A 25,163-nucleotide genomic window follows, 5' to 3' on the forward strand; every position below is an offset into this window, starting at 1 on the left:
TTTTACCCATGACTACCTACACGCAGACACCTCCATAATATCATACACAAAAAAAATTGCCAAAAGAACGTTTTCCCTATATGTACCTACAGGACTACTCTATTTTCAAATGCCATGTACCTAGAAGCAGAAGTATTTTGTTTTCTTTTTTTTTGGCCTCAACAGTTTTTGGAAATGTTATCCACCCACCCCCACATAGACTGTCTGTCATGTCTGGTGTTTTAAAACATTATGTCCCAGACAGTGAACTTCTAGTGTCAACATTTCCCTAGAGAAAAAGTCACTTGTGCTGACCCACCTGGGAGCATTTTACAGAGAAAGACTCAATCAAAAGACTCAATCACATCGTCGGCCGCACCACGAAGTAACATATGTGTGCACAAAGTCCATACATGATGCGTCGTGGTGCACCTGACGGCATCTCAGAAAATCCCAAGTGAACATTTCAAAACATCTTTTGTTAAGCTTTTTTTGTACCAGCTTGTGATACTCTTCCAGCAATGTTTCCATGAACTTCATAATACTTTCTCTTTGTGTGGGTGTGTGTGCGGCAGACACTGGTACAAGGGTAATTTAGGGATCATTCACATTTTATGTGAGACATTTTTTTATCCAGGTTCACATCCTGTTTCACTGAACAACTTCAATGTTTTCTCAAATTGGGTTTCTCCTCAGTCGTCCAATCCCGCGTGTTATTATACCGCGCGCTTCATGTAACCCCGGGACGGCATGTGGTAGTAAATGCCCGCGGGACAGTGCAGTACACGGCGGCGCAGGCGAACTAAACCCAGCCAATTAACGACTTGATTTCAAGTCCAGATGCCCCCTAGCGTGGCGCAGCCCCTAACGTGCTGCACTTTTTTTCGTCTCTAGTGCCTAGAACAAAAGTTTTACTTCAAATTTCACAGTCAGTGAAATTTCAAAAAGCTCTATAAATACATTCCTGATCATGAACCTTGAGTTTACCTACCCGTTACAAACTTATGAGAGAAATTTTACTTTGATGTGATTTTGCGATTTCATTTTGAAGAGCGCAATGAACTCTTTAAAAATGCTCCCAAAATAAGAAAATAGTTTTGTGACAATAGTGTTGTTGGATGTTAGTGGAGGTGATAAATTTAATTTGGCAGCTTAACAAAAGATACTTTGAAATGTTCACTTGGGATTTTCTGAGATTTGTTAAGTTAGTGCGCCACATTAGGGAACACTCGGCCAATTTTTTTCGTCCAATTCCTGGACACCCCTTTTTTTTCAAATTTGGACTAAATATTATGACACTGAAATCGCTCACAAAGATTCAACAGCAAGCATTTACAGTAAAAGTACCAGGGGCCAATTTCATAGAGCTGCATACGCACACAATTTGCTTAAGCACAAAAAAGTCTTGCTGAATAAAATCAGGTTACCGGCCAAAACTCCACTCGATTATTATATTAAGTAAACAACAGCTATATACCAGTCACCAGCAATGCACCTTACATGGGGTTTTGGCCGGTAACCTAATTTTACTAAGAAATGCTTTTTCGTGCTTAAGCACATTTTGTGCTTAAGCAGCTCTATGAAATTGGGCCCTCAGTATTTAACTGAATGAATTTGAAGCTTTTCAACAAAGCGGTTGGGCAACGCTGCATGAGGAAAGTCGGGGATAATATCGAAATGCGCTACGTTATAGGGGATTCCACTACACTGGTATGCACGCCTACATGTATGGCGCGAAGCACTTATTTCTGCACAAACCCTTAGCCTCTGTATGCAATGCGCTTGTATGTCCCTCCGAGTGGTCTCCCCCAGCTCTCCCTTTGTAAGTTCTGATGGGGGTACTTGTGTACCAAGTCTGTAGAGAGGCTGTTGAGTGTTTTTATCGGAGGGTGGTGGAAGGGGGAGGGGGTGTCCAGACTTACCATCATGAGCCAGTCAAGAGGAAGTAATCGGGCCACGTTGGTGGCACGGCAGAACAGCAGCCCAACGCAGGACAGCAGGGATAGCACTGACGTGAAGACAAACACCCGGAACTTCCAGGAAGCTGGGAGGGAGAGATAATCGTTGCCTTGGTAACTGATGCTCGTCGCACATATAAGGGCAGTCAGTGTGATTACCTGGGGTGAAGTAATGAAGGGATGCGGGAGAAAGGTTGTGATATCGTTTCATCTGGCTATTCATGAAAATAAAATAGTCAGGATATTTGTCTTATTAAACTCACTGTGTGTGAGCTATGGTGCTAGGGGAATTGCACATGACAAAATATTTCATGTCCAGTGTGGTTTAGAATATTCACAACCTATCGTCACAAGATAGGACTGCTCATTTTTGAAAAAGTAGTATTTGATTACTAGGAACTACGTTTTCAGATATTCAACAACATGTACGTGCTGCGCCGGTTAAAAGTTGAACACACAGCACACCAGCCGGAAGGGCTAAAATAAAAATGGCTGTCACTGCCAGGCCGAGGGCAGGCGCCCCTGCCACAGCCCCTGGATCTGCCACTGCAAATTATTTGCATATTTTGGTATATCAGGGACAGCCCTCCCACATGACGGATAACAAGATGGCGGGTACCGGTTTCATTGAAAAATTTCTACCAACAATGGTGGCAATGTATTTATTGTAGGGCTAGTCCAAGTTCAGAATATTTTCATCCCATTATGACATACATGTACATGAAAACAATATGGTTTGTAAGTAAGATTTGAGGCTTTGCATGGTGGAGATACTAAATAATGAAAGGTTTGCGGAAACACCATGTGCGAATAATTTCTCAATTAAGATCGGAGAATGATTCTCAAGAGAACAAGAGGTATAAACTCGACGTACCGGTCAGTATGCTCTGACCGTCTTCACAAGAGACGGTCAGAGCATACTGATCGGAACGTCGAGTTTACAATGTATACCGCTGGTTCTTTTCAGAACCATTCTCTTAATTGAGAAATTATTCACACATGGTGTTTTTCCGCAAACCTTTCATTATTTAATATGGTTCATACCACATAGAGAAAAACCATTAAGCCTCCCAGATGTCGGTATGCTGCAGCCAAGCCCATAAATAAATATTACCCAGCTACACTCAATGTATGCAAATGGTAAAGAAATCCATTTTATGTCATCTTCAGCTCAGTCACGAAAAGGAAACTGTGCTCCTTTGAGCTCCATGCAAATGTACCCCCTCAAAGGTAATAAATGGAGAGTCAGGGGAGACCACTAGCAGAGACATTGAAACACATTGCCAATAACGCCTGACGTTCGCGCGAAAACGCAACATGTGGCTTTCTGCACATTCAGACGAAATTTGGTCCTGCTTTCTTTGTGTTATACGCGTGCAAGCCAGTTTGTTCATGTACATAGAAGTCCCATCGACTGGACTCTCAAATCTGGTAAAAATAACAAGTTTATTCTTTTGTTTGCTCATGAAACTATGTCAACTGGGCTCGTAATACAACACATCAACAATCATGGATGAGATTGTGAGAAAAGGAAAAATCCACAAAACTATTGGCCGAGTGTTTGAGGGTCACCGAGGGCCCCATCGCAAAGGCATTCTTAACCCTCCTGCTATTTAAACAGTCACAGACAGTCAAAATTCACTTTCTCTTCCCTGCTATACTCTTAGCAAAGGCTAGTCACCAGCAGTCAGATCATATGTACAGCAAGCACTGTGACTAGTCAAACTGGGTCAACAGACAAAGCAGGCAAGTTGTGGTCACAGCTGTTTTATCACTCACCCTTGCACAGCTGTATCAAGTTACTTCAACAGTCCCAGCCAGTCAATCCCTTTTTATGTAGGCTGGGAATTCTTAACTGTTGAATACAGTCATTTATTTTATTTTGACTAAAAGGACTACTTGGCATAGAATGTATGTTTGCATAGGATGGTCAAAATACCAATTTCTTAAGTTTTATATAAACTCTGATAATAACAAAAAAAACATGTTTATGTTTTGTAAAACCTCAGGAATTCCAGATTTCAAAACAACTTCTTTAAAAATCCCGAGATCAGGAAAAACTCCAGACAAAAAATCTTGAAATCAGGAAAAATCCTGACAAATCTCACCTTTGCAACAACGAAGCAATTAACAGGTAAATTTCTGGAATGAAATGTGAGCACTGCACAATGTACCTCGTCACCCTCGCCCTATCAGCCCTCCAGTACACCTGCCCATTCCCCTGAGGAGCAGCACTAATTGTTCAAGTCTCCACCACAGGAGAACTGCAGGGGGACATCCAATGCATGAGACGTCCATATACATATTCCATCACGCAACTCTGGCTTGGATGACTCCCAATGGAAGCCTCCAAGCTGACAAGTTCCCAGGATAAGCTGTCACAAACGGCTCTCCTAGAGCTGCTGAATTCAAGCAACTTTGTCCCATGTGGGGAATGAAGTGGGAGTAAAATACTGAAGAGGAGACAAGGTGACTGACATAAAGTCGTGCTGCAATAGTCTGAAGATTGTTTTTCTCAACTTGGAGGCATGTCGACCAAGTCACTAGTCACAGAAACAATAAAAACTTTACTTTATACATGTTGTAATTTTTATTTACATGTAGTAATGTCCTGGTCCTTGGGAAGATCAATCTAAATGGTGGGTGAAAGGTCCAGCATAACAACGTTTGATGCATAAAAGCTGGTCCTGGTATGTATTTAATATGAGAAAGCACATTCATTTTATGACAACATATTAAAAGCAAATTATCATTCTGTGTACAAACACATTGGCATGGAAACCCCCCCCCTCCACCCATTCGTACACATTGTGCATGCAATGTTAACAACAACCACCCTCATGCATTAGTACTTTATGGACTGCCCTAAAAGGATTTTTCAAATTCAAGGCATTGAGAAAAGCAAGAAAATAGGCTTTCAAAGTAGCAACCTGGCCCTAGCAATCCATCATGATTGCACAGTAGCTGGTTTGTGTAACAAACTTAGAGAGATGTATTACATTTTGATACTTTGTATATTTTTCTGTTATACTCTGTATTAAAACCAAGTGTAGACTACAATGTATATACATGAACCTGCTGTTAACCTTGGAGTCCTGCACAAAAGACCAACAGTCACGCTGCATGCTGTGACTAGCATTCAGCAATATGTGTCCTCAATCAAGGTGACAGCCTAATAGTGACCTGACCAGGACTACCCACGCCAAACCAGCTGTAAATCAGACAGGCCTGTCAGTCAGTTCCATATATCTCTGTCCAGACTGGGCCATAAACCTACATCATGCCAGACTCCCCACAACTTTAGCCAACACACTGCCATGTCTACATTACACAAGTTACATAACTGGGGCAGGGCCAAGAACAGCCAGCTGTGCACATTCCACCAAAGTGAAGCCACCTGCTAATGGGGCTTCTTACACCACCACATAAAAAACCCACCCTACCAAGCCTGGGTTAAAGGGAATATACAACATTTGCAAACATCGTAAAATAAAACTACCAAGTTTTTGCGAAATACCTTAATAGGATGTTGGTAAATGACAGTCTAAAGCATCCTGTAAAATTATGGCACCTGGTATACTGTCATTTTCAAGAAAAGTGGTATTTTTGTATCAATTTCCAACGCTGATCGGCCGATCAGCGTTGGAAACAACTGGCTTTTTTTTTCAAATACTGGCCCCAATTGACCATCGCACTTGTTTACAATCGATTACAAACCTATGAACGGGTACGAGCCAGCTAGACTGGTTCCCTAACCTTACAATTCCCCAATGTATGTAAACTGCTCTGTTTCTTCTTATATGGAGTCAGGGAACCAGACTACAGGAAAATGATCGTTTTTCTTGGTTTTTATAGCATTTTCGAACCCAAAACCTCCAAAAAGTCAGTGTAACTATATTTGCTTTATATTTCCAACCCCCCAATTCCAACCATTTCTGAAAATTACAGCAAAAGCAAATGATGTATATTCCCTTTAATGCCCCAGCTGGACTGCACAAAGTAATTGGGGGAAATCAACATGCTCCACTGCACTTGGGATTTCATATGCCCAATTTACAGCGAGGTTTTGACTGCGGGAGATTTGGGTCATTTTTCTCACAGTGGGCAGGTGATGTGGTTATTTGGATTGTGTCTGGGTTTGGCTGGAGTAGTATATATGGCGAAAGAGCTCTAAATTGTTGTGTTTTCCTTGTTTATTTAGAGGGCAGTGGAAAAAAACCTCTCCACACCTCTCTAAAGTATTTCAATTAAACAGGTTTAGCAGAATCAAAGTTGGAATGTGTGAATGAAATAGAGTCATCAATTGAGGTCACTCGTGATTTTGTGTACACAAAACAGCACATAAATATACTTGATTTGAGAATTAGGGGAGGGTAAGGAGGGAGTGACATAGATAAGGAGGTGCAATTTCATATAATTTTTGTTAAGGAATAATTTTTTTTTTTTAAACGAGGTATAAAACTGAATACTTTTCAAGCATAGATTATGTAGACTTTTGATTGGATTGAAGAGCAAATTTCATCCAAAATAAAACTGCATCCAATTGACTTCCCCGCTTTCCTCCCTTCATGGCAGAAAACTTAGGCAATAAGCCTCTGTGCTAATGATGTCACACTTTGTTTACGTGTGCGCTTTCCTATGGTGCTCAGTGGTCCGTGGGCCCCCACTGGCTCCATAGGAAAGTGCACAAGTAAAACAAAGTGTGACGCCATTAGTACAGAGGCTTACTGCTACCCTTGGTAAGCCCAATTGTTACACAATGTAGGACACAAAGTAAACTCATCTCACTTTTATTTGTCACTGGAGTCCTTTGAGTAGGGGTGTGCATTGATGGGTAGTACGGCAATCGGGTACCCGACTGAAAACTTAAATACGGGTAAACGGGTTTGTACCCAGGTACCCGTTACAGAATCCCAACCCCAAATTTTAAATCTCGGAAGTTGCTTTTCACATTGTTCAATGAGCTCCGTGCGCTACCAAAAGAGGGCGCCCTTTTACCTAGCAACGACGTTCCATGGGCGGGACATTTCACTGATTGACGTGCACTGTTCCTTTGTGTGTGACGCACGTACACCAGCAAATGAATTGCAGTCAGGCAAGATGGCGTCGGTTGGTCACCCCCAACTGTACTCTCTTTGCCGGTGAGGGGGTACTTGTGAACAGAGCAGATAAAGGTCCCCACAATAAACACATCGGTGCATCAATACAGCAAAGTACAAGTGTGTACAGTGAGCTCTACAGCTTTAACGGTGTACATGTACATTGCAAATCTTGCAAGCGTCATAAACGTGAATCTGTTTTGTTTTTCCTTGTAGCCTGGTTTTAATTTTGAAAATTCCCATTTTCAAAACCTTTCCTTTTCATTTTCTGAGAAGTTACTAAATACTAAGTAATGTGTAAATGACGTTCAAGAACAAGTTACATTGATTTCATTCAGACTTTGGAAAACGATCAACAAGTGTTTCTACAGAAAGTGAACAAAGGGCTACAGGCTAGGGGGGGGGGGGGTCTTACTCTTCTTTGTTTTCAAAAAAATCCAGTCCCAGGTTTGTAAACAAAAGGACCCGTACACCCTCTGCTCTGTTTCCTCCCCCTTTTTGTCTCAAAACGTCAAAAAGGCTTCAGCTTCAAAATGCAGATTTCCGCAATTTACACTGCAAAAACAAACTGGCTGAATTGTATGATGGTAATAGGTTCAAAGAGCCAGTATGCGGCTACACACCTACCCCAAGGTCCACCGTGCATTGTAAAGTGCACAGGACAAAATCAATGTGACGGAGGGTTCACACATATGGCTTGTAGGGTTGTCAGACTCCGGGATTTACAAGGGTGATGAAAGCTAAGGAGAACATGCCTGTGACCCTTAGATTGGGCCTGGAATGTACCCTGTCTGGTCCACGGAACCAGGCTGGATGTCAAGGATTTTGCAGTGGCATTTTGTAGAGACCTGGCCAAAAAGTGTGTAGTTGGGCTGAAGTTATAATAAAGAATAATGTTAATATTCTAATGTGTCAAGTGTAAAAAAACAAATACTCCAATTTGTTAGGGAATTTAAGATTTTTTTTAAAGTAATGTGTAAACAATCCACTGTCCATATGGAGAAGGTGGATCTAACCCTAACCAATCCCCTGGAAATCGCCCTTGCGTATCAAATGATCCGAAATGATACACTGTATGCATGGACAATTCAATGTAATGTGACAGCAGTATATGGAACATACATTTAGTTTCAAATGAAACACCAAAGGGAAGGTCAAATCATAAATATTTAGAAACAATCATTAAGGCTGTATTACTTCTACTGTTGCATGATGCATCAAGTGACATTATACCTGGATCAGACGATTCAAAACCTTGTAGACACAATAACATTTAATACATGTATAACAATAATGTTCGAAGCTGCATTCACATATGCGCCATGTAAAGCTCCGTGAGTGGAATGGCCCCATTCGTCACTCTAATTCGTGGATCATGCAGGTAGCTAAAAGCCTTTGTCTAACTATACATTTCACTCACAGCACTACACATTTTACGACTTCACAACAATATTCTTCTAGCATTCAAGAACTAATATCGCCGCGCATTTTCAGACAGGCATAACCAAACTAAACAAAGACTGACATGTTTGTGTATTCTGCCCTAGTAGCGGGATGTCTAGGAATTTGCCAGGTATGGTGGAAGAGAAACATCCGCACAATCCCTGACTTTGACGGAGTGGAATGTGCATGCTGAATGCAGTATTAAGCCTAAATGGTGTAGAGCTACATGTACGCTAAAAACATGTAGTTCTTCTCGCTGCTCCGTGCGTACTCTTCATTGTGATTAGCCGACTGCTTGATCTACATGATATCCAAAGACACTCGATCAGCACTGATGGGATCAAATGAGTAGAAAATAGATCCAGAATGAACACATTAACTTAAACAAACAGACTGTACAAGTTCAGTGAGGAAAATCTACATTTAAGAATTAAGATTTTGTCTTGTCCACTGTTTAAAAAAAGTACAATATCATTGATAGCTTCTCCATCAGATTTGTTGTCATGTGGTCATGAATCAGTTCGATTAATATATTTCGCAGAAAACATAAAACTTAAGTCATCAAAGGAAAACAAACCTGCCAAATCGCAATTGTGTAAATACTTTTCCATATTTTACTAATTTACCTTTTAGTGGTAAAAATATGCCTTGTAGGCCCCACATTTGTTAAAAAGGGTCACGATATCATCTACTTTCTCTACTAGATTTACTGTGGTCCCGAATAACTACAAGAAAAAAATACTTTACACACATAAAAAACTGCCAAATCATCATTTTAAAGAAAGGGACTGCGAATTCAGAATCACATACTTCTTGGTCTTTGTTTCTGTTTCTATGGGGATGCCTAGATACCCTACATGAAACCTGTGCCTTGAAATTCTATATGAAAGTACATGTACACGTAGTTAATTTAAGGACGCCTACATTGTATATTCCCAAGTCAGTGCAGCTTCCAGTGCATAACACAGCTTGAGGGTGTTCGTATCAGGCTAGAGTACTACCATTACCATCAATTGGATTGGGTTCATTCCTTCGGCTATAATTCTCATTTTCTTCACAACGTGTAAGGTTCCCCAATAAACACACAAAAAACTGTTATCTCACAAACATGTACAAAGAAGCACATGTACGCACATGTAAAGCATAGATATCCATTCCATACAGTACATGTAAACAAATATGAGGCCCGTGGGAATAAAGGGAAAACAAACAAAAAAACCACCAGGATTCAGCACATGTTTGGGTCCAGCAAACAAACCCTGGATGCTGCGTTTTGCCTGCCAGACTGTGAGCCATATACTGTAAAAAAAAAATTTCCACAGATGTTTTGTTTACAAATAAATATCCTTCTTAAGACAAACTACACAGCAGGGGGGCTGGGTGATACCATGATCACAATAACTATTTATGTTCCCATACCATACACCTACAACGCACATGTACATGTATATGGGGCAATGTACATGTATATGGGGCATTTACGTTACTGCAATGTTATTATAGGCATTTTATACACGTGTTATGTCTGGTGCTTTGTTCTAAACGGTCCCAAGTATACACCTGCAACTGATGCATAATGTGCACATATACAGGGTATCCCCCCAAAAAATTGTGCAAGCAAGATATCCTTTAATTTCTCAAAAACTACTTGATATGAGTATTTCATCTTGATGGAGCATATTAATTATACTCTTGTGCATAATCAGTGAAAATGCCATGGAAACAATCTGTTCTTGCAAACCAGAGAACTAAGCTAATATTGTAAAAGGCTATGGGTTTTTCAACCATTCCAATGGGATTTACAGTTAGTGATATCAGTGCATCAGATGTAAATTAAGTTAAAGGAAATGTACATTGTACAACATTTGCTTTTGCTGCAATTTCCAGAAATATATGAATTTGGAGGATTAGTATGTTTTAGCAAATATTGTTAAACTGACTTGTTTCATGTTTTCGGCTTGAAGATGCTGAAAAAACCAAGAAAACCAATTATGTTCTTGAAGTCTGGTTCCCTCACCCCACTTAAGATGAAACGGAGCAATTCACAGACTTTGGGGAATTGTAAGGTCAGAAAATCAGTCTAGCAGGCTTGTACCCCTTCACTGGTGTGTAATTAATTGCAAAGAAGTACGGAATAACTAAATAAGAAAAATTAAGAACTGTTTTTGAAAAAAACCAGTTTTCTCGAATTAACGCTGGTCGGCCAATTTTGATGTTTACAAATGTTGTATCATCCCTTTAACCGTGTAAATCCCATCCCATTGGAATAAATGAAAAACCCATAGCCTTTATCTGTTAGATCTCTGGTTTTCATGAAATGATTTCCATGGCATTACTGAATATACACAAGAGTATATATGCTCTATCGAGATAAAATACTCATGTTAAGTAGTTTTTGAGAAATTAAAGGATATCTGCTTGCACAACTTTTTGGGGGACAACCCTGTACATGCCGACTCTAATATTGCAGTTTCAACTTTCATTTTCATTTTAAAGGAAATTTGTATTCATGTGCTCTTCATGGATACCAAAAAATTTGCAACAGCTTGTTACAGAAATCTGTTTTGAACAACAGGTGTTTTGTTCTGATTTGCTTATAAAAAACAACCTGGGGCAACTGCCCATAACATGAGAGATAACGTTTGATAAAAGTATGGAAATAAGTATGATGTTTGATTACTTAAAGAGGTTGTGGAATGCTCGAAGACATTTCCGTCATTTTTCGGGTATGTAGCCTAAGGCCAAAAAAAAAAAAAAGTCTCCGGTTTCTGGTATGGAGCTTGCCCCAAAAGTGGTGCGGCGACGCGGCTTTTTTTTTTTTTTACCTGTTTTTTTTTTTTTTTTTGGCTTCAATGTCGGCTGATGACTGCAAATGGTGCCCGACTAAACTTAGTGCAAATATATGGGAGTCCAGAGAGGCCACATAAAGCTTATTCTCGATCATAACCCCATCTAAAAACACGTTAAAATTGTGCAGCAGCAGGATTCCAGTCAAACCAGTGAGTTTGGCGGTTTTGAGACATCATCTTGTATTGAAAAAGAAACTTTTTCATTTTGCCGACGCGCATGGCTACGGCGACGCGCACGCATACCAGAAACCGGAGACTTTTTTGGGGGGGCCTAAGGTGTGATGAAATAAAAACGACTATTGTGTCTGTCATGAAATGCGTACAAAATGTACTTTTGAGAGCTGTTTTTCGGGTCCTGTTTCGACCCGAACGTGCAATTTGTGTAAAAGTCGTCATTGGGGGAAGCAAACAAAACATAGTAAACCGTGACGTAATAAACAGGACTCCCAATGCAGCGTAGTATAAACTCACTTCATGACAGACACAATATTTGTTTTTATTTCATCACACCTTAGGCTACATATACCCAAAAAATAACGGCAATGTCTTCGAGCATTCCACAACCTCTTTAAGGGGGCAATACACCCAACCAGAAAAAGGTTCCACCGCATACAAATGTATACCGTGTGATAGTTTGTGCATGTTATGCATGCTGCAATAGTTTCAAAATGTACATGAAATATGTTACACACTGCTTAAAGTTTAAAATCTACATTTATTGAACTTTTTTGTGGTTTTTTTTTTCATTTCACTGACTCGGCATGATGCAAACAAAAATATTTTATATGTTCCAGATTGTATCCGAAGGGATACGTACATGTATGTTTGGTATTTTTCTGTCTGGGTTCAGGAGTTGTGGCTAAGCATGTGAACGCAGATAGTGAAGCATTCTCAGCATTCTCATGGTACTGGCAATCATCCAAAACCATGACCCACACAAACCTGAAATATAATGATTAAAATACGTACCAATACCTAGATACATGTATCTTACATACTTGAAATCTGTTGGCGGCCATCATGGTATTTCACACGTTTGTTGAATGCTAGTTTTACTGATTCAAATCAGTCTTTTTTCCCCACACAGCTTGTTATTTCTGCAATTTTACAATGATTGCGTAAAGGGAGGTTTTGTCTTTCAGGACAATCAGCACCTTTTTTTTGGGGGGGGGGGAGGGGGAAGGGCTAAATATGGAATTTAATTGTTGTTGTTTTGTCGAGGGGGACGAACTTTGGGATTCCCTACTTGGAACATTCCTAACTACATCTGATGAAAGATTTCTCAACATGAGTGGCAAAAATCCAACAAGGAATGCCCCAGGGCGTGAGATTAGGGGAAAACAAACAAGTCCACTAAAATAATCAGCAGAGGGTTTGAGGGTTGCCTAGGCAACGTATGGTCTTCGATATCAGTTTGTATTTGCCTCAAAACACCTTGTGCAATACCAAATTCTTTCATTCTATATAAACTTTTATAGATATTAAAAACACATTTACAGTAAAATCTCAGTGTTTCCAGATTTCAAACGGGATTTTTTTTTATATCCTGAAATCAGGAACAATCCTGACAAATCTCACCCTAGCCCAAACTTTCACTCAGTTAACATAACCCACTCAACCACTGCAGACAGCAGCAGGTTTTTAACAAAGTGACTTAAAACGGAGGCTTTGTTGGTCAGTGGTTCTTTCAAACCTGCCAACTTCAATCCATCCTTCCTAAACCTTTTTCATCAGGAATTTACTGCAGACAAATCACAGTAATACAAGGACAGTTGAGGGGAAGATTTTCGTGTCCCCCCACCCTTTGTGATAAAATTCATATGAAAATGATTTAATCGAAAATGTGCATGTGATTACATTAAAACAACTTTTTTTGTTTATTTTTTTAATTTCCTCAGCATTTCTCTTTTTTTGTAGGGATCGAATGCTGCTTGCCTTACTAAACTTGACTGATGACTGAGGGTGAAGCTTGACACAAAAATGGTTTTGACAAAAGTGAAATCTGAAGATGTCACAAGCAAAAATCACTTAGTTACAGCACAAAATTGGACCAGACAAACATGGTAAACGGTCAGTGAATGTTGGCAGTCCGGCTGTAATTTCACCCTCTGATTTGTACATGAAGGGTTTTTTTCATTAGGATTTTAGTAACCCTACACTACAGAGCTGATGAAGGGCCCAGACCATTCCGGGTCTCGCCATCCAATCCAGTCTCGCCATCCAATCGACCCATCGCTTGTTGTTGTTATTGACCTGTGTGCGGCATTCACAACATGTGCTCCCCGATGCTCCCTGATAGAGCTGTAGCTATATACACCTTGGAGGTCGCGACCCTAGTGCCACCGCCTGATGAAGCTGTGGATCTCTTGTCATGTGCTCAGAACGCGACTTGACAAATTGAACGAGGGGCTGACCCCTGCACCTGCCCCACTGTGCCGATATTGTTAAAGGCATGCTATAGTGCCAGCTATTCTATGCATGGACATACATGTACAAAATACACTGCAAAACATGAAGATGCTCTGAGATTGGTAAACAGCCTATAAAAAAACCCCGAAATCCAAATGTCGGGACCACTTTTTTTTTAGTGAAGTTCTGCATGTAAGTACTTTCAAATTCTAGGATACGAAAGCCCAATTCATCAGCTTTCTTTTAGTACAAGAACCATTCAAATCACTCATGTGCTTTTCAAGTTACGGAGTTTTAAATGCAACCACCGTTTTAAAGTTCTGTCCACCGATCACAAAAAAAGGTAAGTGTTCTTTCAGCAAAACGAAAACAATTCGCATAAGGACGAAATGTTATGAATTGGGCTTTAATATCCTAGACTTTGAAAGTGCTACATGCAGAACTTCACTACAAATAGGGTCCCGACATTGTTTTTTTTTTACTCATCCTGCATAGTGCATATATACACGGGCATTGTGAGGGGGGAAAAGTGTGTGGCTAACTTGTCCCCCTCCCCCCCCCCAAAAAAAAAAGATAAATGAAAAGGGATTAAAGAAACAGCAGAAAAAGGCCTATAAAATGAAGTGATGTATCAGTGTTAAGTTTCCGAACAGCTCTCCAATCATGAACAAATATCCAGCCCCCCCCCCCCCGATTTTCCCATTGCTGGTAAGATCTCACAATATTGAATCCTCAAGATTGAATCTTTGATGAGGAAAGAGTAGTTAAAGCGTGTAATTTGCTAAACACAGATTTCATCCTGTTTACAATTATGAAAGAAACTTAAAAAAAATATCACTTACTGAAATCTCAAAATCTTTATTTTGCCCACTGTTTTCATTAAATGTGAGGCGTTTTGGCAAAATGAGAATGAAGTTGGCAAAGGCCGTTGTGACGAAAAATTAAAAAAAACAAAAAAAACAAAAACGAGGTGATTTGTTTTTAAATTCAGATTTATTTGTAATCTTTGACACATTTTTTAAAGAAATAAGATTGTGGACAAGAGTTTTTAAGGAAAAGCAATTCGCATCTTTCATTTTTACGACTACAAACCACAAAATGTGAAAGGCCTTTTTCCCAGTATTTTAAGTGTTGACACATTAATGCGAACTTTAAACAGTCATAACTTGCCAACGGAAATGTCTGATTGAAATGCCACAGTACTGAATGGAGAATTGAATTCTCTTTCCTAATACCCGCAAACCTTCATTTCGACCTCTGCCCATTTTACCAGACGGCCTCACAAATAAATTATGCACATGAGCTTGTTGGAATCGATTTGAGGGCTTACTGGCAAGCTTGTAACAATTTTAACATAATTATGCATAGTCCATTCGTACAGTACATCCCTCAACGACAGCCTTTCATTTTGATAAATAATTGGGGAATCTCACAAATTCTCACAAACCCTCACAAGCGCCTTCCCGATGATATGACGCATATTGAAAGTGTCATTGTAAATTGTCTTTACCTTGAAAACCAACCTATGTAAAAATACCGTTCCAATATTTTTTCTTTGTCAAATATACACATTCTGCAAATGGAATATACGGTTCTCAGCATGTATGGGGCCAATATCGTACCAGTACATACATGTATGTACATGCACATGTAAAACAAATTTACAGTGCTGCGCCAGATCAACTTGTACTGCACTGTATGTATGCCAATAGGACTTGTGTGCTTACATGTCAACACCACACAGTCTTGTTTTAAATAATATTAATATTGATTTGATATCCCTGCATGAGCCATTATTGTTAATTTAATGATTTGGTTTTGTGTGACTCACAAAATTCAATTCAATTCAATTGCATTGTATGAACATGTACATTATGCCAATATGACTTGTGTGCAGAAACACCACACAGTATTGTTCATAATACATGTAATGTACAACCGTTGTAATTGTAATGGTTGGTTTTGCTTGACTCACGAAATGCAATTCAATGCCTTTGTGATTTATTTTGAGGACCCCATGAAAGATTGAATACATCATCTTCTTTTAGCCTGATCATCAATTACAAATGTGCATCATGACATGAATATTGGTCAAGTGGACTACAAAGGGATTCCAATTTCACAGCAGAGCCGTGCATGTAATTTCCCCTCCTCAGTCACACCGTTCGTGCCATGATACCATGAACTGTTCAACATATTATGATAAACACCCAGATAAGATCTAGTGCTCAAAAATGAATAGCTAGAGACATGTAGATTTGAAGAGAGCCTGCCCACATTTTGAATTGTTTTCTCTTTTGTCCTTCCTCAGTGCACTGGGAATGGTAGGCTTTCTACATTGGTACATGTTTGTATACTGCACAGAAATTCAAGTATAAATGTTATTCATTCTTTTGACATTCGAGACTTTGTACAGCATACACAAGTATGTTTGTTGGCTAGATATGATGAAATGTCTTCAGCAATTAACACAGATTTTATGAATTCTTACTTTCTTCGTGGATTTCTAGCTTCACACACAATGTAGGAATGCGTACTGATAGTGATAGACTCAAGCAAACTTCACAAATTAGTGTTTATAATCACTGAAATCAGGCCGATATAGATACAGTACTAGCAATATATGATGGTATAGCTGTGGATGCTATATCATGGCATCCAGAGTAGACAAGCACAGCTATTCCTTAGGGTGTCCCTTTTTGACTTGTATGGTTCTATCTTCTTCTTTTTTACTATGAAGTAGGGTCGGTGGAAAAATATAATCAGAAGAAAACAAAATTGCAGTTGCACCCATATAGGCCTGTAGATGGGTAAATTAAATGATGCCATGTGCATATTGTCTCTAGTTTTGTTCTTGTAATGAGTTTATCATAAATTAGAGAATGTCACTAAAAAAATAATAAATCCATATTTGGCAAGAAGTAGCCGACTTACATTTTATCTACACCATGAAGCTCACTATAACGTTTAGGCCGTGTGGCATACATGCACCAGTAAAGGTATAACAGACACCTACATTTGTAATATGATGAAAGGAAACATCCTCACATCTTCTGGGATTCCACTGGTTGCTTTACGCCCTACTTCACGTGAAAATCTGGTATTTATTTTCAATAATTTTTCAAATAACACAGAGCCTGATCACCTGAATTTTTTGTTCATTATATTTTTTTCTTCATTTTTTTTTTTTTCCAATGGGGTCCCAGACAGGGTCGGTGATAGCAAAAAAAGTTTTTTTCTTGGGTCGGGAGCAAAAATAGGGTCAGTCGGAGATGAGAAACCAAAGAAATACAAAGGGATTTGCTTTCAGTCTACAGCCTGCATATTATTCAACACTCGGCGAGTGTTGCTGAATTTTAAACATTGTGCCTGTGCAGAATACAAAATGAAGTCCTGACTTCAGAATCCCAAGCCGAGGTCACTGATGTAGCCTGGGTGAATAGCTTCAATTCACGTGTACAGGCAGTTTGCCCCTTTAAAGTCCACACAGGCACGCGTATCACTCATCATAATGTCAACACTTGCCCAGGATGATTTCTTGTGCACTTGATCCTCTTTTTGGATGGAGCCACTCAGGGTACACCAAGCCTAGACAGTTAAAGGGGAAAGGCACCTGGGGTGCATGTAAGTCAACTGGGGGGCATGTCAACAGACTTTTGGGTTGAGAAGCCTGTACAATTACATGCATTGAATATATCACTGTAAAATGGCCAACTTACAAAATTGATTGTACTACATGTAATTAATTAAAATAACTGGTCATCAACTCATTTTGAGTCTTGTAATTTTCAACAATATAATGGAACAATGTACCGGTATGAATGAATGAATGAATGTAAAACAGAGCTCTGGCTGCAGTGTTTGACTTACATTGCCTATGCCTACATACATCAAGAAACGTGTACATGAACAATGTCCTCTTGTTTAAAAAAGAAAAAAAGAAAACAAAAAAGCCCAGTGGATATATTGGCAAAAATGGCACCCCTCTGAAAGTGAAATTACCTTGATGCAAGTGTGAACATTGCACACATTTTAATTTTAGCAATGGCCGTTCGCCAATACCGGTTTAACCCTCTAAAAAGCAATTAATTAAGATATTCCTGGATTTCAGTGTTTTACTGTTGGGCATCTGCAAGGAGAATACACACAAGAATCTTTGCGATGATTATGTGGTGGGCGTCCACAAGGGGACCTTATCTTGGAATTGCCCATAAGCAAACTCTAGGGTGCAACCCTGCACAAAAAATCCCATAGACACTAGTGCTAAATGCGCATACTTTACAATTCTTTTAAAAATACTCAGAACTCTCACAGGTATTCAAGCTGCACAGAAAAATGATGATCAATGTGTCATCTTTCATTTTTTTTTCATTTTTGGGTGGGTTGACCATTGACTTTCGAGATATTCTCACCCAAAGAAGACGACCCCTATTTTCCCCAAAGCGGAAAAGTAGCCATCTTGAAAAACGATCCCTCCACAACATGGCAAAATAGCGCCACTTTCGAGCCCAATAGCATCCAAAATGCTCAGAATTGGAAGCCCCAAGTTCGGGCCAGAGGTTCATTACCATATCTCTTCAATTCCCCAATTTTATGGCTCTCAAAACTCTCTAATATAGAATATTTTGAGGGTACAAATTTTATTCATGAGCTCGGCGGACGGATTTTTGGCCTATTTACAGGTGTGCACCCTCTAGTGACAGTGTTGATGAAGCACTCTATCCAAATCTGAAAATGAATTGGAGGGTTAGAGTACACAGTGTATACATGGTGTTCATAATTCATCAAGTGGAACTGCGGTGGAATTGACAATGGCAACCACATGTCCTCCTATACCTCCATATTTCTCAACAAGGTTCAGTCTCCAAGTTTGCATCTCATTTGTTTTTAGTTTTTTTTTAGCTGTTTCCGAGGGTGACGTCTCAAAGACTGATTGATTATGAGTGCAGGTGGTGACATTATATAAGCCTGCTGCTAGACCTATGACCTGTGGCCTCCCAGCATCAATTTCCTAGGGGGGAAGATCCATGTCAAAAGGGATCATGCAACATTTCGCCATGTCAGATGAAATGGGTCGGCAAGCCTTGACCTCATTGTGAGGAGGTTAATGTCTCTCCAGGGATCCCCAGCCAGATGACAAAAATACTAACAACTGTTGGGGGAATTGTGCATGCATATGCTGAAATCGTACTTGTTTGTATTGTTCTGTACTTCATTTTTAGAATCAGTGGGTAACTTCCTCGTGCGCCTACGCTGCCTGCAAGTGGGAGATTATATGCATGCGCATACTGATAACCCTGGCTCTTGATTAGACCTGCATTTACACTGATAGCAATTACAGACACCAGAATTTGCCATTTGATTAATTGGCCTGATGTACATAATGTACACTGTTCAGAACATGCAGAATGCACTGGGATTTTTATGACAATTCTACAGAGCCCGTAGGCATCCTTGATAAGGAAAAGAAAGTTACTTGCAAAAATATTAACAGGGATTAAAATTATGCCTGCAGTTTATAAATATATACATGGTGCAAAAGCTGACATACATGTATCAGGGTAGTGCAAGTTCCCAAACAGTCTCCTTGACAAAGCCATAGAAACATTGTAACTATTATACACTGTCTCATCAGCTGTACTGTTTTGGAACCTATATCGTTTATGGATTTCAGCTCATTCCCCCCTGTAGTTGCAAGCTGCCGCAGCTGTTATGAAACCAGCTGGGAAGCCATTCTAAATGGCTTGGTGTCAACAAAGAAAGCACGCCACAGCCTGCACATATACATGCAACTTTTGGCATACAAATGTTGTACTGATACAGAAAGGTGCCACTGTTTTGCAGAGGGTGAAAATACTAGTGAGACATTGGGGACTTTTAAGGACCATGTACCGTATCTGTCCAAAAAAAAAAAAACAACCCAGAGTTACTCAGTCAATAAATTGATTTTGTTAATTTATGCTTAATAGCTCATTCTGTCAGACTGTTTTTGTGTCTTATTTTCACTGTCTGATTTAGGGTGGGCTTCTCTGTAGGCCAGGCTTTTATTTTTAACTCTTAACTGCTACTTTGAACTGCATAGGTTATATTAAAAACAGTGGCGGTGCCAGACTCCAAAATTTCTTTTTTGGGGGGGGGGGGGGGGCAAGGAAATAATTGGGGGGGGGAGGAGTAAACATCTCAAGCCTATGTGTACATGGCGCACGTACCATTGTCAATGGTCTGGAAATAAGCCACTAGAGCAACTTATGTAGCTGTTTTTATGAATGTATCAATCCACAGAATGGTGTATTACAAATGTACAAAGATGGTTGCAGCACACTATCTATGGCTGTATAAATGCATACGGTGTGTGGCATGTTTTGTCTTAAGTACCAATGTTTTAATGTTTTCATTGGCCCCAAATTTATGAAACTTAACAGCGAAAAAAATCAACATAATTAATCTACTTGTAGATAAAGTGTTCGGGGCAAATTGGTGCGGGGAGGGGGTGTGTCAAACTTTGGGGGGGGTGGGGAAGGACAAAACTCCAGGGGGAAAAATGCCCCCCCCCCCCCCCCCACAGCGCTGCCACTGATTATAAAAAATAATAAAACATTCCACTAAAATATGAAATGTTATGCTTTGGACACAACATTGAAAATAAAGGCAGTTTGTCTTTTTACAATCACAGTCATTGTGTAAGGACACATTCAAACTTTTCGAAGTTTTTATATTTCAATTTTTTTTTTAGAAATTATGCATTGGTGGGTCAAGGTAAATAACTGAAAATCAAAAATCATTTTTCATAGAAAAAGCAAAGAGAAAGCCAAAAACAAACTGTCAAAGCTACATTGTACATCTTTTGACTTGTTCGAACTATGCGCCAGCAGATCTGATGCGTGTTTTTTATCGGCATTCCCACGACTTTAAACATGGCCGTCCCCATGGATGTTATCACAACAAATGTTGTCAATATGCAAGATACCAGCAGATCTTCGTGGTTTTTGGACAGAGCAAAAACTGATGATGAGTAATCCATGTTCGCCCTACGAGCGTTTTGTTGGTGTGTTCAGTTTGTTGTCCAAAAGTCCAAAAGAAACAGCTTTTGCCACCGCTCAGCAGCAATGGAAAAAGTTGTGCTTGCATACCCTGTCTGCATTTTGTGTAACTATAAATTAAAAAAAAAAACAGTACCAAAATCAGGTATTACACGGGCATGCAACATTCCAACTGATGAAATATTTTTCAATTATTTTTGTTTTACTTTTTAAACATTTATTATAGGGTAAAAAGAAAACCGAAAAACACCACAACGTTTTGTGTGATTGGCATATTCCTCTTGTTTCAACTTCAAAGTTGCATTGCTGGAAGCCTGCAAAAGCCATTAAAAACTCTCAAGTTGTGAGAGCACTGACCTAAAATATCTGCCTCATTTTCTTTGCTCTTCAGTGTATAGGATATATTGGATAGCAATTCAACATTAAAAAAAAAACCCGAAATTCGGGTGGGTGGGTGGGTCAAAACAATTTCCACAAAAAAATTGGAAATTTATAAACACTGACAATTTTGAATGGCCCCTAAGTTGTGTGCCATGTGTAATTGAACACAGTTAACAGTGTACATGTAGATACATGCAATCACGTATACAGATCTGTGATAGAATACATGGGGATGCTGCTTGTGGTTGGTTGCCAATTGGTTGCCATGTATATGAAGGACACACAAACTCATGCTGGACTTCATCCACGTCTACATGTGGAATGGCAGTCCTCTGTGGTGATATCTTTGCTTGATAATGCTATCCACCATTACACACTTGACTGGGTACATAGCATGCATGACACAATCAAATTAATTAAATTAAAGGTCATATGAAATGCGTATTGCTTGGAAGGGAATGAAGAATGAAGAAATAATACGCCAGAAAAACATCAGCCCCTACAACATATGTTAAACATGTAGACTATACCCTTAAACTTCAAGACCTTAACTCTTAAAATTAAAATGTAAATAGCCATTTGTATTGTTTGTTTCAAATGTAAAGGTGTATAAATGAATCCAAACAAATATACAAAAAAGACTAACACCACAGCACTTGAAACTATGCTACACACTATACTCTACTTAGCTTGGTTTGCTTTAGTGCAAAATATTTATCAATTAAACTCTTTGATTTAATTGGGTGCATAAGCCTAATGCTAATTGTTATTTTTTTTTAAACCACAAGACATGAGAAAACATTGAGTAAATTAAGCATCTACATGTATACATGTGGTTCAAGTGACAAGCAATTTTCCATACACCTTCCATTCAAAACTTGCCAGGTCAGCAATTCCTTGTGCAAGGCATCAAACTTTATGGGCCACAGTCTCCCTTTAAATCAAATTAAGCAATGTATTAGGCTTCATAACATGTGGTAAATTTTCAAGGTGGGCAGACCAAGTTCCTTTCTTAGTGTTAACATCCAGTTTTATTTCAGTTTTTTTTTTATAAATGAAGCAAAAAACTTCCCTTGCTTAATTATCATTGCAAATATTTTAATTATTTAAATGGGTGAAAAAATAAAGATCTTTGTTATAGAAATTACAAACAAAATGTGGGAGCATATCAAACCAATGAATGTGAATATATCCACTAAATATTAATTTAAACTGCCTTTTGACAGGCAAATACACATTTGTAACTGCTGAGATATATTTGAGCGTATTCAAATCTCACCATGCAGTACTACTAGCACCATAATTAGCAATGCAGATCTCACCTGATACTGATAGTGGGTTTAGTTCCTACATTAAGCAAAGCAATCTTTTTTTTCTTCAAATCCCTTAATTGAATTTAAACATAATTTGTTCATAATTTGTATTCAAACAAAAAACTTTATTAGAAGTAAAATTAAAGAGACATGCATTTAACATTTCAAAAAGCTCTGAAAGAAAAGAAAAAACAAACTAACCTTATATTTAAACATATTCTTTCTGAAATTAGAAAAAAAATACTGTTCAATATATTCCCTTGAAATAATGTAAACAAAAGTTCCCAAAATTTTTAGATAGATCAAATAGTCTAATTATTAATTATTGTAGATGTAGGTCTCAATTTTTTTCCATGAAAAAAAACACAACTTTTTATTAACTTTACTTATGAAGGAAAAGTTGAAAATAAGATAGTACTCACCAGTTGTAGCATTTTCATAATTCCTGGCAAGGTTGTTAAGTAACGAGGCTCCCATTTCAGGTAGAATCGGCTCCTTTGTTGTTGGTGAAAGGCCGCCCCGGACCTGGCCTGGTGATGATGATGATCACGGTACGGCGGTAGCTGGCCGGACCGGGACGAACTATACTCGACGTCCGTGTCATCAGCCACCGGTGAATGGTCCGCTTCGGGAAGATCGTCTCGCTCCGAAACAGCCCCCACGTCTCCCCCTGCAAGTCGAAAGCTGTCCGGGGAGTCGGGAGGGGATTCGTCTGGGGGTATTTCCTCGGTCACTGGTTGATACATGTTGTTTTCTGCCGACAGAAAAAGGGGCTCGCAACGGCAATTGTACTTCACGACAATACTCCACCACGGGGGAAAAAAATCAGCTTAAACAGCTGATGAAGTGAATTCCCGCCAAAATAATGCAGGTGCTGTCACGCGGCAAAGGGATTTAATTTATTACGATTGTCGAGGAGCAGAATTGTGAATTTCAGTCCAGATCAGTGGGAATTTTACTCATGAAAACATCGTTTTACCCCCCAAAAAGTCGAATGTATTAAATTGCCAAAACAAAAAGCTTTACCCAAGATAATTTTTAAAATGACATGTATGACGAGGAAAACGATCGATTTGCATGTTTTATAGAATTAACCCGAAATCTTGCACTTTTCTGTGATACCGGTTTTCAAGACCATAATTTGTCTTTGCTCATTGTTAGATCAGATAGACTAGTCCTGTTCTTTTGAAAAGAAAAAAAACACCCTAATTTTGTGCAAATTAAAACAAAATAAAAAGTCGGAGCCAGCTCCTGCAGAAGATCCAGTCTTATCGTCCACGATAATTTCGTGAGGGCGGGCTTTTGCGCTCAAAAAGGGTCATTGCTCGTTCCAGCATAAGAAATAACACAGGCATGCACGGGCAGCATGCGAAAATACACGGCATGAGCCTCAAGACACAGCGAGCACGTCGCGTCGGTGTTGGGCTCTGCGTCTGCTTCAGCGACGCTCAGCTAGCCTCCCTCAGGCTCCAGACCGTCAGCGTTTTCTCTTCGGGCGTGGCACTTTCCTATCCCAACGGGCACAGAGACAATATCCCAGACAAATTCAGCCCCCTCAGACCCTCTCCAGAACCGTTTAAATCCAAGGAAAACGAGGCAGCATCGAGACAAAAAGCGAGCAGTCGGCTCGCACCAGCTGCGAACGAACGCCGGCACAAACGGTTAACCTGCGACCCATGTGGCCTCGAACCACGTTCGTTTCTAATCTACATACACCATACAACTAATAATTAATGTAATTAACCAAACCAAATAACACCTCCAAATTTTTCATAAATATGAAAGACAATAATATGTACATATGAAAATATATTTTAGTTTTGCAGAAAAATGCAGTATTGTTTAGTTTTGTTGCTTTAAAATGACAGAATTGAAAACGTACTGGACGAGTCTATGAAGTTTACGTTAGTTTGTTTATATTTCTCTACTCTAGTAATACAAACTATACGAAGAAACCAATTTCGCGCTTTGCGAAGGGTTTTTCTCAAAGGCAATCGATGCAAACGATTTGAAAATGACGTCCCGCCGTCAAGTTATTGTTGTTTGTCGTAAATAAGTGCAAAATGGAACAATATTGTTATTAAATGATGCCTAAAGAGAGCTGCAACACGGGACAAACCAGTCGATCGCTTGAGTTCTCTGTCATGGCGGACAGACAAGTATTTAAGCTACCCCCGTAAAGTGGTCGGGCTAGACGCTCATACCTGCAGCGGCTGTACTTCCACTTATTTCAAGGGAAATCATGTGTTTAATCATTCTCGCACCTGAAATTTGTTACTTTATCAACAAAACGGAGATTTTATAAAAAGTGCTTTTACATGCATTACGTTTTCCACCAACATTAATCAGCGGATCAGCATATGCATCACATGCTGGCAATACCTACTTGGGGTTGCCCAAACAAAAACGAAGATGCATTCAAGCGAATACTAGAGGGATATTCCTCATAATTAAAAGTGAAACTACACTTACATTGTGATTATCACGTGACTGCACTTGGGATTCCTTGGCAACACGACAGTGTCGATGGCGCCGCTGTTAGACGCAGCAATGGATGACGGCACAAGTGTTGACGCTTAGTGTGCCGGGATGTTGCTCTTGCAAGACACCACTTTCTTCGTTGATTTCAGCACTGAGGTTGATCGGTTACACAGTTCCGGTTTAATTTAATAAATTCACCGTAAATTGTAAA

At 39.4% G+C, this 25,163-nt stretch overlaps 1 protein-coding gene across 1 annotated transcript; it reads right to left on the reverse strand.

Moving 5' to 3' along the window:
- Window positions 1-1,739: 1,739 nt before the first annotated feature.
- Window positions 1,740-24,155, reverse strand: LOC119743637. The gene is made up of 2 exons (XM_038220048.1): window positions 22,894-24,155; window positions 1,740-2,096 (listed from the first exon to the last, which is right to left on the reverse strand). The coding sequence occupies exons 1-2, from the start codon at window positions 23,215-23,217 to the stop codon at window positions 1,740-1,742; spliced, it is 681 nt and encodes a 226-aa protein (XP_038075976.1). The 5' UTR covers window positions 23,218-24,155.
- Window positions 24,156-25,163: the final 1,008 nt, after the last annotated feature.

This window comes from Patiria miniata, unplaced genomic scaffold (assembly GCF_015706575.1).
Source record: "Patiria miniata isolate m_02_andy unplaced genomic scaffold, ASM1570657v1 HiC_scaffold_12, whole genome shotgun sequence".
Lineage (NCBI taxonomy): Eukaryota > Metazoa > Echinodermata > Asteroidea > Valvatida > Asterinidae > Patiria > Patiria miniata.